Raw genomic sequence first — 14,015 nt, 5'->3', positions numbered from 1 at the left:
TGAATAGGATTGGTCCTAAGAATGACCCTTGGGGAACACCACTAGTTACCCCTCTCCATTCTGAGAATTTACCATTAATTCCTACCCTTTGTGCCCTGTCTTTTAACCAGTTCTCAATCCATGAAAGACCTTCTCTCTTATCCCATGACAACTTAATTTAAGTAAAAGCCTTTGGTGAGGGACCTTGTCAAAGGCTTTCTGGAAATCTAAATACACTATGTCCACTGAATCTCCCTTGTCCAGCATAACAGTACTGGTAATTTGCGCGCGCACACACACACACACACACACACACACACGTATAGGTTTTAAACAAACAATTTAATACTGGTACACAATGATGATAACTGTGAAGCTTGGTTGAGGTGCAGGAGTCAGAGGGTGGGATAGTTCCCTTCCTGCTAAATGATGAACTAGCAATTGGCTGAGCCCTCAAGGGTTAACTCTCTCACTCTACAAGGCAGCAGGAATGGAGGGAGATATCCGCATTTCCCCTTTAAGTACACTGCCTTGTTAATTTAGATCAGCTTGCTGAGACCGCAGCTGCTGCAAGCTCCCTCCGTCCTGAGCCCTGATTTGTTCCCCCTGCTCTGTGGAAGATGGGGTAAGTGGGGAGAAGGGAGACATCCTGACATTAGCCCCCCCTTCTGCGATCACACCTCCAATTGCAGTGTTGACACTGGATATGAGTTGACAGTGTGCCTTTGTTGCCAAGAAGGCTAATGGCATATTGGGCTGCATTAGTAGGAGCATTGCCAGCAGATCAAGGGAAGTGAATATTCCCCTCTATTCGGCACTGGTGAGGCCACATCTGGAGTATTACATCCAGTTTTGGGCCTCCCACTACGGAAAGGATGTGGACAAATTGGAGGGAGTCCACAGAGAGCAATGAAAATGATCAGGGGGCTGGAGCACATGACTTATGAAGAGAGGCTGAGGGAACTGAGGTTATTTAGTCTGCAGAAGAGAAGAATGAGGGGGGATTTGATAGCAGCCTTCAACTACCTGAAGGGGGTTCCAGAGAGGATGGAGCTCATCTGTTCTGTGGTGGCAGATGACAGAACAAGGAGTAATGGTCTCAAGTTGCAGTGTGTGGGGGGGGTCTAGGTTGGATACAGGTCTCTCGCAACTTATGCGCATTTAACATGCGCGATTTCAACTTTACGCATATGGCTGGAGTGGGGGGGCGTGGCCTCAAGATTTAAAGGTCCTGGGGCACCAGCTGTGAGTGGAAGTCCCAGGGCCTTTAAATCACCCAGGGGGCTCCCAGCTGCAGAGGTGGCTGGTAGCCCCTGTGGTGAACTAAAGGGCCCAAGGCTCCAGCCACCATGGAGCTCTGGGTCCTTTAAATGCCAGCCCCTGCCCGGCTGCCAAAGCTGCCGGCGGGATTTAAAGGGCGCCTCCGGGCTCCCCACCATGGCAGGAAGCCCTGTGGAGCCCTTTAAACTCCGCCAGCAGCTTCGGTGGCCGGGCTGGGGGGGCATTTAAAGGGCTTGGGGATATAATTTCAACTATACGTGGTTTTCGCTTTATGTGATAACCGAGGAATGGAACCCCCGTCTAAGTTAAGACTTGCCTGTATTAGGAAACACTATTACACTGGGAGGGTGGTGAAGCACTGGAATGGGTTACCTAGGGAGGTGGTGGAATCTCCTTCCTTAGAGGTTTTTAAGGTCAGGCTTGACAAAGCCCTGGCTGGGATGATTTAGTTGGGGATCCTGCTTTGAGCACTGTTGGACTAGATGAGCTCCTGAGACTCTTTTCAGTCCTAAGCTGCTATATCAGGGCTGTCCCCAGCTATTTGTGCTGGTGGGGGGAGGGGCTGGCCACTGCCGCGGGAAGTGGGAGTGACCCGGCCCCAGCCGCTCTGCTCCCTGGCTCCCAGGCTTGCGGGGAGCCACCCCCAGCACTTGCATGGTGTGGCTGGGAGCAGGGCGGAGCGGAGCAAGTGGCTGGGGACGGGCCACTCTACTTACTGGTGAGTGCAGAAGCCAACTGCTTTGGGAGTCTCAGGGGGAGTCGGGTGGGGCTGGGGAGGAGAGGGATGGGCCCTGGGAGAGTCTTGGGCAGGAGTAGCAGGGGGTGGGCCCTGGGGAAGACACGGGGCTGGGGAGAAGCAGGGTGGCCCTGGAAGAGGCGGTGGGGGGGAGCGAGGATGGGGCCCTGGGCGAAGACACGGCTGGGAGGAGCAGGATGGGGCCCCTGGGGGAGTGACTGGGTGGGAGGAGCAGAGGGTGGGGCCCTGGGAAGACACGGCTGGGGGGCAGGGTGGCGACCTGGAAAGAGGCGGTTTGGGGAGAGCAAGGGATGGGCCCTGGGAAGACACGGTGCTGGGGAGAGCAGCGGATGGGCCTGGGGGAGGACGGGGACGTGGGAGGAGCAGGGGATGGGGCCTGGGAAGACACGGGGGCTGGGGAGGAGCAGGCTGGCCTTGGGGAAGAGGTGGGTTGGGGAGAGCAGGGGCAGGGCCCGGGTGAGTGCTGGGGGGAGGAGCAGGGCGGGGGCCCTGGGGACGGCTGGGGGGAGAGCAGGGGGGGCCCTGCCGGAACGCTGGGGCTGGGGTGGGAAGAGCAGGCGGGGCCCTGGGAAGAGCAGGGTTGGGGCAAGAGCAGGGGCGGGGCCCTGGGGAAGGGCGGGCTGGAGAAGAGCCAGGCAGGGTGCCCTGGGAAGAGGCGGGGTCTGGGGAGAGCAGGGCGTTGGCCTGGGGGGGGGGGGGGGGGGCCGGGGGGGGGGGGGGGGGGGGGGGGGGGGGGGGGGGTGGGGGGGGGGGGGGGGGGGGGGGGGAAGGGCAGGCCTGGGGAAGTAGCAGGGGCAGGGCCTTGGAAGGGGCGGGACTGGGAAGGTGAGGGGTGGGCCTGGGAAGGGCAGGGCACTGGGGTAAAGGCAGGGCGGGCCCTGGGGAAGGGCGTGAGGCTGGGAAGGTGCAGGGGCGGGCCCTGAAAAGCAGGTTTTTGGCGGAGCAGGGGGGGCGCCTGGGAAAGAGGCGGGGCTGGGAGGAAGCGGGCGGTGCCCTGGGGAAGGGGCAGGCCTGGGGAAGAGCAGGGGCAGGGGCCTTGGGGAAGGGGCGGGACTGGGAAGGTGCAGGGGTGGGGCCCTGGGGAAGGGGCGGGGCTGGGAAGGTGCAAGGGCGGGGCCCTGGGGAAGAGGCGGGGCTGCAGTGGAGCTGGGACTGTGGCCCTGGGGAAGAAGCAGGGCTTTGGCTGGAGCAGCACACAGCTGCACAGGGCACCAGGAAATGTGCAAATGGGTAAGGATGGCCCTGTTTATGATTCTTCTATGATTCTAACCCTAATCTAGTTAGCAAGATTGGATAAGGCAGAGACAGTCTCAGGAAACCACAGCCGAGGAGGAGGCGTGAGATGACTGAGGCCTTGGAGAGGCGCTGCTGGATTCTGGGGGTGTGGAGCTACAGTGAGCATGCTCCAGCAGTGTGTCTGGGAGTAGGGGTGGGGACAGAGGCAGAAGGAAACTCTGCAAATGCTCTCTGTACAATTGCGTGCTGGTTTCCTCTAGTAGGAAAGTGCTTGTGCTGTCAGGGACAATGCACCATGTGAGGCAGACCTGGCCTCAGCTTAGAGGATCTGCTGGTGGGTTTACTCCTGGCTAGAGACTGCACTGCACGCACGTTTCTCCTGAAGGCAAGGCTTGTTCCTTCACTCTGGCTGTGGTAGTCAGCAAAGAGGTCGGACTTCTGAACTCTGTAGACAAGAGGACAGCGTCCACCTGCTGGGCCTGATCTGCCTTGTTCAGTGACTGTGACATTTTGACTGCTGTTGATCACATATCTACAAATCAATGTAAAATTCATCTAGTTCAGAATAATCAGCCAGCAGATCTGAGTGGCCCAGCTGCCCTGCTTCCATCCCAGGGAATGTGATTATTTGGGGGCATGATCACACCAGACGGACTCGTCCGGAGCCCTCTCTGGCTGCTTGCATAGGAGGACAAAGACCAGCTCCCTCCCATTCACTCCTGCTTCATTGGTTTTAAATCACTGATGGACACGTTAATGCCCCGGTTGGCAGAGATGGCTACAGTCCCAGGAGCAAACAGCAAACCAGGTGTGAGGTGCTCCCAAGTGGGGTAGGAAGGGATTGCTGCTATATGGCCACTGTGCTTTCCTAAAGCAGGCCCAGTTTGGCTTGCAACACTGTACACGGGATGCCCAGTGCTCCCTCTAGGAATCCCTGTCTGGGCACAGCAAGGAGCCGGGCTAGGGAAAGCGTGACTGCTTCAGCTGGCTGTTCTCCCTGGTGCAATTACCGTGAGGCTGCCAGGCCTGGTCTGTGCAACACATCTCAGAACCCAGCCCCCATTGCCTCATTCAGCCAATCTGAAAGGAGAGCTGGTGGGGGTGGGATAGGTTAATAGGGAGGTGGAGCCCCATCCCCTCCCTCCATGGGGATTGGTGTGAGGGTCAGGAGAGGTGGGTTAGGTTAATAACCTGCTCTATGCTCCTGTTGTCCCAAGATCCAGCCTTCCAGCAGGGCTGGGGGATCCAGGAAGGATTGAAAGGGAAAAGCTATGGATCCCAGAGTGCTTCTGGGGCTTATTTTCTGACATGGCTGACCAGCATGATTCTGCTTTCCCCGCCTCCTCTCTCCTCCCTTGCTGTTGTTCTCTGTGGGTGCTGTGGCCCCTGGCCAGCCACGCCCTGCTCCTGGGAGAGCCGAAGGTGTGCCACCCCCAGGGTCTCCAGCGATGGCAGCACCCTCAGACCGGATCAGTTTGGGAGGAGGGCTGTTATGGGTGGCCTCTTCCTGTGGACTGAGAGATGCCCTGGGTTAGAATGTATCTCCAGGGTAAGGGTTCAGAGTTCCTCAAGACCAATAGCGAAGGGTAGGAGGCTCTAGTTGCTTCCTGAGACTCTAATTAATGTATGCATTTTGGTTATTGATGTAGACTTCCATTGGTTCATACACCAAAGGCTCCAGGCACCTCGATGATGCATTTAAACAATCAGACCAAACCAGCATCTAGCCCCTAACAGGCCCCAACCAAAGCTCCTCCTTCCCCACAAACCAGCCCATCAAGGCTTCACTCCTCACACCGTAAGCCTGGCAACATTCCCTGAAGGTCTGTAGAACCAGGCTATTTCACCCTATAATGTGGGGAACAGATTACAAAGCTGAGGGCCCTGCCACCATCCCCTTCTCTTATAACAAGGTGGTTCCAGCTGAGGTGCCTCTCCTTATCTGGAGTGTGGCCCGGTGAGGACAGCAGTGTCTCTCAAGCAGGGATGTCCCTGGCCTTTAGGGCTTTGTAAGTCAGAACAAAGACCTCCAACTCCAGCGGAAAACCACTGAGTGGCCAGTGCAGATCCCAGAGCACCAGTGCCACATGGAGCCCTGCAGGAAAGTGCTGCTCAGGAAAAACTGCCACAGACTGCCCCAGTGGCAGTAAACTCTCGGCCACTGCAGCAGTCCAGCCTGACAGTGTTCCAGACCAGGATCACTGAGTGGATCAGCAGCTCACCTTGGAGCTTCCTCCAGCTTGTGTCGCTGGGGAGGAGATGCCCAGGTACAATATCCTCCTTCCCCCTGCTACCTCCAGCACGGCTGAGCTCCTCTGGGCACTTGGCACAGGAGAGAAAGCTGGCAATGGTGTAGGGAGAGCCAGGGAGGACATGTGACAGTGGGACCATACTGGGGCTGTTGACCCTGAGAGGTTAGACTAGAGCAAATGAGCTTGTTTTGCAGCGAGGAGCTGTGCAGTGCCAGAGGTCTGGTGAGCCCCGCTTCCCCACATTGCATCTCGCTGGTTGCCTGCGGGTGCTGGGGCTGAAGCAAGTAACGCAGAGCTGCTCCGAGCTTGAACCAAGAGTGGACCTCCCCTGCGAGGCCCAGCCCTGCGTGCCCTCTCAGCCAAGCCCTGCCTGCCCCTCTCCGCTCAGCCTCAAGTCTACACTGGAGCTGAAGGTTTAACTTCCAGTTGGGGCAAATATACCTGCACTAGCTCTGATCAAGCTATTATGCTAAAACCAGCAGGCTAGCCGCCCCACATGTGCACCTATCTGACCCCTAGGTACCTTCCTGGGGCAGGTAGCCTGTCCCATTGCCCATGCAGCCATGGCTACACTGCCATCGTTAACACTCAAGCTTGATCAGAGCTAGTGAACTTATCTCTTCCCTAGCTGGAAATTACACCTCCAGCTCCAGTGTAGACATTCCCTCAGTCCAGCCCAGCCCAGCCCTTGCTACCCGGTTCTGCCCAGTCTACTCTACCCTGCCTGGCCCTGCCCTTGCGGCCCAATTCAGCCTGGTCCTCTCCAGCCTCTGAAGTATTAATTTAGATGGAATAAATGGGACAAAGCTGTTAACAGAACCCAGTCCCTGTCCAACATTAATCAGTTTTAACCAAGGCTTGGCGTTTGGTGTACAGAGGCCTCAGCTTGCTTAGCACCATGGCAAACACACCTTGGAGCAGCGTGTTCATCTGCTATTACAGCCCCAGAAAAGAAGGCAAACCAGTAAAGCAGCTGAAATGTGAGCGATGAAATAAGGCTTTCGTGTGACCATTTCTTGTTCCCTTTCCCTTAGGAGCAGAGTGTTTTAGAAGGAAAAACCCAACCCTTGCTTGACAGGCTCTTAGATGGTATTGGAGACAGCAGCCGCTGTCTGTCCTAGAACCAGAGGTTAATTGGGAGAGGCTGGAGCTGGTGGTGTTGCTGCTACTGCTGTTTAAAGTCCTTTCCTGCCAGGTGATAGTTAAGATTCAGCTGGAGCTGGTAGGGCAGCAGTGTCATTGGGCGCCTTCTCGCTGGCCTGGCCTGGTCAGGACATTTCTCGGGCTCAGGGTGATGATGGCCCAGGTCCCAGGAAACAATGGGCAGGGTGACACACCATGATGGTGAAGCTTTCTTCAGTAACCGCCCCCATTCTTTGTACATTCCCTGTAAAATCTCTTTCTTTTCATGCCCCACAGAGGGTGTGCTGGGTGGAATAGCCCATCCCCTCATTCATAGATTCATAGCCTCTAGGACTGGAAGGGACCTTGAGAGGTCATCGAGTCCAGTCCCATCCCCTCATGGGAGGACCAAATACTGTCTAGACCATCCCTGATAGACATTTATCTAACCTACTCTTAAATATCTCCAAAGATGGAGATTCCACAACCTCCCTAGGCAATTTATTCCAGTGTTTAACTACCCTGACAGTTAGGAACTTTTTTCCTAATGTCCAACCTAAATCTCCCTTGCTGCAGTTTAAGGCCATTGCTTCTTGTTCTAAGTCCATTGCTTCTTGTTCTGTTCATTACTGTGGCCACCAGGCCTAATGTCTGACATACCAGTTTTGGATCATTAGCTTCTGGCTACACAGCTCCTGTTTTTAACAAGCAAAATTTCAATACAGTTCTTGACTCGTATTAACTTGGCTGTTTTATTTGGAGCCGGTCAGTTCTTGTGATGCCCTTTCGCACCGTATGGTTAGTGTAACCTCCGATGAGCTTGTACGGACTTGGTGCAGTTGAGCTCACAATTTGTGTAACTTCATGGGCCTAAGGGTGACAACATCTCCCTGGGGGTCGGAAGCTTGGGCTTGCCTTTTGCCCCCTCCCGCCCCACCTTGTTATCGTGGGGTATCTTTGCCTGGAGGCAGGTTTACTCCGGCTCTGATGGGGGTGTCAGGCCAGAGCACAAAGACAGTCTCCCCCAGGTGTGTGCTCCCAGGGGAGGAGGGAACACAGGCCTTCAAGGGCAGGGCCACCCACCTCTGCCCATGCTCCAAGAAGAGACAATTCCATTCAGTTCTGTGATCTCTCCTGGGCCTGAAATACTAGATCCATGGTGCTGAAGTGGAGCAGACAAGGCCTTCAGGATACTGAGGTGGATACAGAATGGCAGGTGAGTGGGGAGAGACGTGCTGTAGGGATGCTCGCTGTGTGTGTCTGATACCTGGGGAGGGGGCACAGGCTTTCTTTGGCTGCCTACGGCATTACTGGGGAAAGCCGTGTCCGTGACTACTCTGAGGGTGAGCTGGGCTCATGCACAGTCTCCTGCCCTGCACGCGGGCCCTGGCCAGGAGCCCATATGCACCTGTCATGCCATGCGGCTGCGCAGCTGCTGACCAGTTGCCTGGGCTCTGTGAATGACGCAAGCAGCTGCCCTTATCCTCCTGGGATCAGTGGTGGGGACCCTGGAGAGATAAGCTGGGGTATCTGCCCAGCAGCAGGACACTGGGTGATAGGAGCAGTTGAAATGTAACTGTTCAGGGATTAATCATTACAGCATAGGGCTGATAAGGCAGGGACAAACCTAGCTGCCCGGAATTAGGGGGGAGGAGTGAGTGCCCAGTCCTTGTCTCACCCACCTACAGCAAGCAGACAGACTGTTTGTATTGGAGTAAGACATTTGGGAACCTTTGGATTCTTCCAGTGCCATCGCCGTCAGTTCTGGGCCCGGACCATGCGTGGGACAAAGAAATACAGGCATGTTATTGAGACGCCAGATTCCGGCAAGTGGGAGGTAAGAACCACAGAGCAGCTTGTGGGTCTTTATTGTCTCTGGGAACTCCCCTGTGCTGGGACTGAGATAGGACACTACCCTGGGACCAGGTGCTGCCCTGGCTGCTCCAGCAGGGACAGGGCAGGAGATTTCTTCGTCACCTACTGCCACTCCCCATCCAAACCAGCCCTGATGAGCTGGTTGCCCTGTTGCAGCCACTGCATAGAAACCATTCCCATTCCAGTTACTGTGAGGGGAGCCAGGCAGAAAAGCTGCAGCCTGGCACTGCCGATGTGTGTCTGCGAGTGTGGTTCATCCCACAGTGGCTCAGCTGGTTCCGGTCCATGTCGTGCACAGAACAGATTCAGCACAGAAGGACAGACTCTGAGGCCAGAAGGGACCATTGTGATCATCTAGTCCAGTGGTCCCCAAACTTTTCAGGGTTGCAGCCTCACCCTTTCCCCACACCCCTGTGCCGGGGATGGGAGCAGGGCTATGGCTCCCAGGGGTGGGAGATGCCGACATCGATAAAGGGACTGAGGCTGGGGGTGGCTGCGGCTGGGGGTGGGTCTGGGGCCAGGAGTGGAGTCGAGAGGGGGGCCGCAGCCAGGGGCCAAGGCTGGTGGTGGGAATGGTACCAGGGGCCAAGGCTGAGGATGGAGACAGGACTGGGGATGGGTGCAGAGCCTCGGCTGGTCTGTGGTCAGAGGACAAGCCTAGGGGCAGGGCCAGAGCAGATCTGGGAGCAAAGCGGAGCTCTGTGGCATTCCCTCCCATGGGGGCTGGCCCAGGCCCTGCCGTGTTCCCCCTCACTGAATGTTCCTCTGCACTCCCCTCAGGGGGCATGCCCCACAGTTTGGGGACCTCTGATCTAGTCTGAACTCCTGTATAACACAGGCCAGGGAACCTCCCTGAAGGAATTTCTGCTCCAGCTCTGATAGCCGAGACTGAGCTAACATAAGAACAAAAGAACATTCGCACTGAGTCAGATCAATGATCCATCGAGCCCAATATCCTGTCTTCCAACAGTGACCAGTGCCAGATGCTTCACAGAGAATGAACAGAACAAGGCAATTATGCATCCCCTCTTGTCCATTCCCAGGTTATGGCAGTCAGAGGTTTAGGGGCACCCAGAGCACGGGGTTGTGTCCCTGACCATCTTAGCCACTCATGGACCTAACCCCCAGGAACTTATCTAGTTCTTTTTTTGAGCTCACTTATACTTTTGGCCTTCACAACATCCCCTGGCAACAAGTTCCACAGGTTGACTGTGTTGTGTGAAGAAGTACTTCCTTTTGTTTGTTTTAAACCTGCTGCCTGTTAATTTTATTGAGTGACCCTGGGTTCTTGTGTTATGTGAAGGGATAAATGACACTTCCTTAGCCACTTTATCCACACCAGTCATAGTTTATAGACCTCTATTAAATCCCGCTTTAGTCATCTCTTTTCTAAGCTGAACTGTCCTAGTCTTTTTAATCTCTCCTCATATGGAAGCTCCTCCATCCCCCTACTCAATTTTGTTGGACTTCTCTGTAATTTTTCCAATTCTGATATCTCTTTTTTGAGATGGCGTGACCAGAAGTGCATGCAGTATTCAAGGTGTGGGTGCACTGTGGATTTATACAGTGGCATTATGATATTTTCTGTCTAATTATCTATCCTATTTCTAATGGCTCCTAACATCCTTTGTGCTTTTTTGGCTCCCGCTGCACATTGAGCAGATGTTTTCAGAGAACTATCCATGATGACACCAAGGTCTTTCTTGAGTGGTAACAGCTAATTTAGACTCATTTTGTATGTATAGTTAGGATTATTTTTTCCAATGTGCATTACTTTGCCTTTATCAACATTGAATTGCATCTGCCATTTTGTCACCCAATCATCCAGTTTTGTGAGACCCCTTTGTAGCTCTTCACAGTCTGCTTTAGACTTAACTATCTTCAGTAATTTTGTGTCATCTGAAAACTTTGCCATCTTACTGTTTACCCCTTTTTCCAGATCATTTACGAATATGTTGAACAGCACAAGTCCCAGTGCAGATCCTTGGGAGACCTTGCTATTTAGCTCTTCTATTGTAAAAACTGACCATTTATTCCTACCTTTTATTTCCAATCTTTTAACCAGTTACTGATCCATGAGAGGACCTTTCCTCTTATCCCATGACTGCTTACTTTGCTTAAACACCTTTGAGGGCCCTGGTCAAATGCTTTTTGAAAGTCTAAATACACCACATCCACTGGATCACTCTTGTCCCCATGCTTATTGACACTCTCAAAGAATTCTAGTAGATCGGTGAGGCATGATTTCCTTTACAAAAGCAAGCTGGCTCTTCCCCAATATATTGTCGTTCATCTATGTGTCTGCATAATTTCGTGTTCCTTACTAATCATGTCAACAACTTGCCTGGTACTGAAGTGAGGCTTATGGCCTATAATGAAGGATCACTGCTTGAGCCTTTTAAAAAAAGTCTGCATTACATTAGCTACCCTCCCAGTTCATGTGGTACAGAGGGCTTGGTTAAAACAATAGTTACATACCAACAGTTAGTAGTTCTGCAATTTCATATGTGAGTTCTTCAGACTCTTCGGTGAATCTCATCTTTGGTCCTGGTGACATTGCGTTTAATTATCAGTTTGTTCCCAGATCTTCTCCGTTGAGGCTCAACTCTGGGCAGTTTTCCTCAGATCTGTCATCTAAAAGAATGGTTCAGAGTGTGGGATATTCCTCATGATCCACTGCAATGAAGTACCGATGCCATTTTTTTGTCCCGAGTGCTCCACCTGTAGAAATGGTGCACTTTATTTATAGTCTGAATTAATTTGAGCAGGTAAATCAGATAATTTAAGGCAGAGACCTATAATACCAGTGCTTGACAAGCAAGGCAAGCCAGCCCTGAAATTCTAACATATGCTCTTTGGGGGGGGCTGGTTGGGGCATTTTGCTGGAGCATATGGCAATTTAACATGAGCATGAAGTGCACCACTGAGTGCAGGGCTGCGGCTAATTCAAAGCGGCTTGAACGCTGTTCCTACCTCTCTCATTCTCGCTGAGTAGCGGGTGCGTATGTTGCAAGAGACAGAAGCGAGTGAGACGACCCTGGGGCAGAGTGGGAAGTTGAGGCTTGGCAGCTGTGTCAGAGGATAGTTCGGGGTGAGAGACAAGTACTTAGCAGATACGTCTGGAAAATTAACAGTAGTTAAGTTCTAGAATAGGCCGTGAGCGAACCTGCGCGGAGCGCTGGTAGAGCCACCATTCATTGGCGAGGTTTGAAGAACTGTTGTACGAAAAAACATATCAAAGAATGGGTTAGGTTTACAGGGGGGACTGGACTTGATTGATCTTTTGAGGTCTTTCCACCCCTACATTTTTATGAATGGTCATGATGAGATCATCTGGTTCAAGGTGGGCAAACTACGGCCCGTGGCCACATCGGCCCACTGGGACGACGCGCCCCATGAGCTTCCTGCAGCCTCAAGCTGCTAACATGGCAGCGGCTCTGGGTGTGGGGCTGCATGCTCATCTCTGCAGGCGTTGGTTGGCTCCGCCGAGGCGCGGCTCAGACATGCTGCTCTGAGAAGGTACAGGGGCCGGGCTGGGCCGTGGGTTGATTATTGCAGGGAGTCCTGGGGGCAATCAAGGGACAGGGAGCTAGTGGCGGTTGGATGGAGCAAGAGGTTCGGGGGGCAGGGGATGGGGAACAGGGGGGATTGGATAGGGGGTGGGTCTTGGGGGCCTGTCAGGGGCCGAGGGGTAGGATAGGTCACGGGCAGTCAGGACAGGGATCGAGGGAGTTGGATGGGAGTGCAGTCCTGGGGGCAATTGGAGCAAGGCCCAGGAGGATGCGGTCAGGGACAGAGGGGGGGGGGTTGGATGGTGGGAGGTTCTGAGGGGGCAAGTCGGGGTGGAAAGTGGGAGGGTTGCTAGGGGGTAGGGCCCGGCTGTGGGTTGGGGGCACAGGCCCCTTCGCTACCCCAACATTTCCACGCTCAGAACTTGTGGGTCACACCGATCGTGACCCTTGGCCACAAAAGTTTGCTCCACACCGATTAAAATCCTGTTCTCCCGATAACAGCGAGCTTTCCTAATTGTTGAGCTAGGTCAGAGCTTATAGAAAAACAGCCAGCCTTGATTAAACATTGTCAGTGGTGGAGGTACATGGCTGACTGCTCTTAATCCTGTTAGTGGCTTCAGGATCTATTCCCCGTAGCACAATCGCCCACAGTCACTGACCTACAATTGTCCAAGGCGTTCGCGTGAAGGATACACAACCGCCGACATTCAGGACCAAGTGTGTTTGCTAACACAACAACCATTTAATAACTGTAATGTGTGCTGACGCTGACAAAGTTAGTTGACTTATTTTCATTGTAGTAGCATAAGGAGGTTTCCCTAACCTTTATCATCCCATGTGTGTTCCTGGAACCCCTCCAAATAATTAATATTCTTTTTTTTTTATTTTTATTTTTTATCTTTTTTTTTTTTTTTATTATTTTTTTTATTTTTTGATTAGTTATTTATTTTTTTAATTGTTTTTTTTTTCTTTGATTTATTGTTATCTTTTTTTTTATATTTTTTTTTTTTTATTTTATTCTATTATTTTAATATTTTTTATTTAAATTTTTTATTTTTTTTTATATTTTTTTATTTTTTTTTATATTATATTGATTATTTTAATTTATTTCACTATCCTTCCTGAACTATGCAGAGTGTTCCAGGGTAAGGAGCAGCAAAAAAAGTCGCATCCGAGAAGTGCCAATACAGAATAATGAACCTTTTTTCGTTACCTCTAAAAACTCCGCGTGCCCCCGTTTATGCAATCCAAAGGAGCCATTAGCTGCTTTTAAGACCACAGCCTTCCATTGGGAGCCTCATGTTCAGCTGATTTCCACCTTCTGTGAATGCCCATTTGGAAGGGGATCTCAAGCATCTGGAATTCATACATTCTGAGTTCCTGATTAGAATGACAAAAAATGGCAACTTTAGAGAATCATCGGCCTGCCATGGGGTGGGGTGCCGCAGACACCAGCAGCTGGCCAATGCCCTTAGTGGGCAGCCAGAGCAGAGTATGAAATTCCTGAACAAGGGAAAACAAACATCGAGTTGCACAGCAGGTTTAGGAACCCCCATTTCATCAGGCAGTTAATGCTGAGGTTGCTGACCATTACCAACTTTTTGGTTTCCCACATCACCCTCTAGCTCTCTTTGTTGCTCAGTTTTGTTCCTCTGCTGTGTTCTCCCTATTTCTTATTCTCCTGACCTAGACGACGATCCCTGGGCAGGGCGTGTGTGGTCTCGGCGCACCATGATCATGGGCTTGGGTCTAGAAGCAGCCATAATAGAAGTAACAAAATCAACAACAACAAAAGAGCTAAAATAAAGCCCTCATCTGGTGAGCAGGGAGGATAGGGCCAGAGGTTGCAGTTTAGGCTCTCTGGTACCCAGCTTAAAATGGCCAAATTGGACTAGTTATATTGGGAAGCGTGGGGAGCGTTCAACAACAAAAGACAAAAACGTGGGGCTAGTCCTGCCATAGGGGGAGGCGGCTCCCTGGCTTTTTTTTTGCCTCCAAGTA

General features: G+C 52.6%; 1 protein-coding gene across 1 annotated transcript in view; it reads left to right on the top strand.

Annotated features, from left to right (window-relative positions):
* The first annotated feature begins 8,404 nt into the window (after positions 1 to 8,404).
* GCKR (glucokinase regulator) overlaps positions 8,405 to 14,015 on the top strand; it is a 35,537-nt gene continuing 29,926 nt past the window's right edge. Inside the window, exon 1 of the mRNA XM_032782675.1 lies at positions 8,405 to 8,464. Coding sequence (XP_032638566.1) covers positions 8,405 to 8,464 — 60 coding nt within the window. The remainder of the gene's footprint in view (positions 8,465 to 14,015) is intronic.

Source organism: Chelonoidis abingdonii, chromosome 3 (assembly GCF_003597395.2).
Source record: "Chelonoidis abingdonii isolate Lonesome George chromosome 3, CheloAbing_2.0, whole genome shotgun sequence".
Classification (NCBI taxonomy): Eukaryota; Metazoa; Chordata; order Testudines; family Testudinidae; genus Chelonoidis; species Chelonoidis abingdonii.
This window is presented reverse-complemented; position numbering and strand designations above follow the sequence as displayed.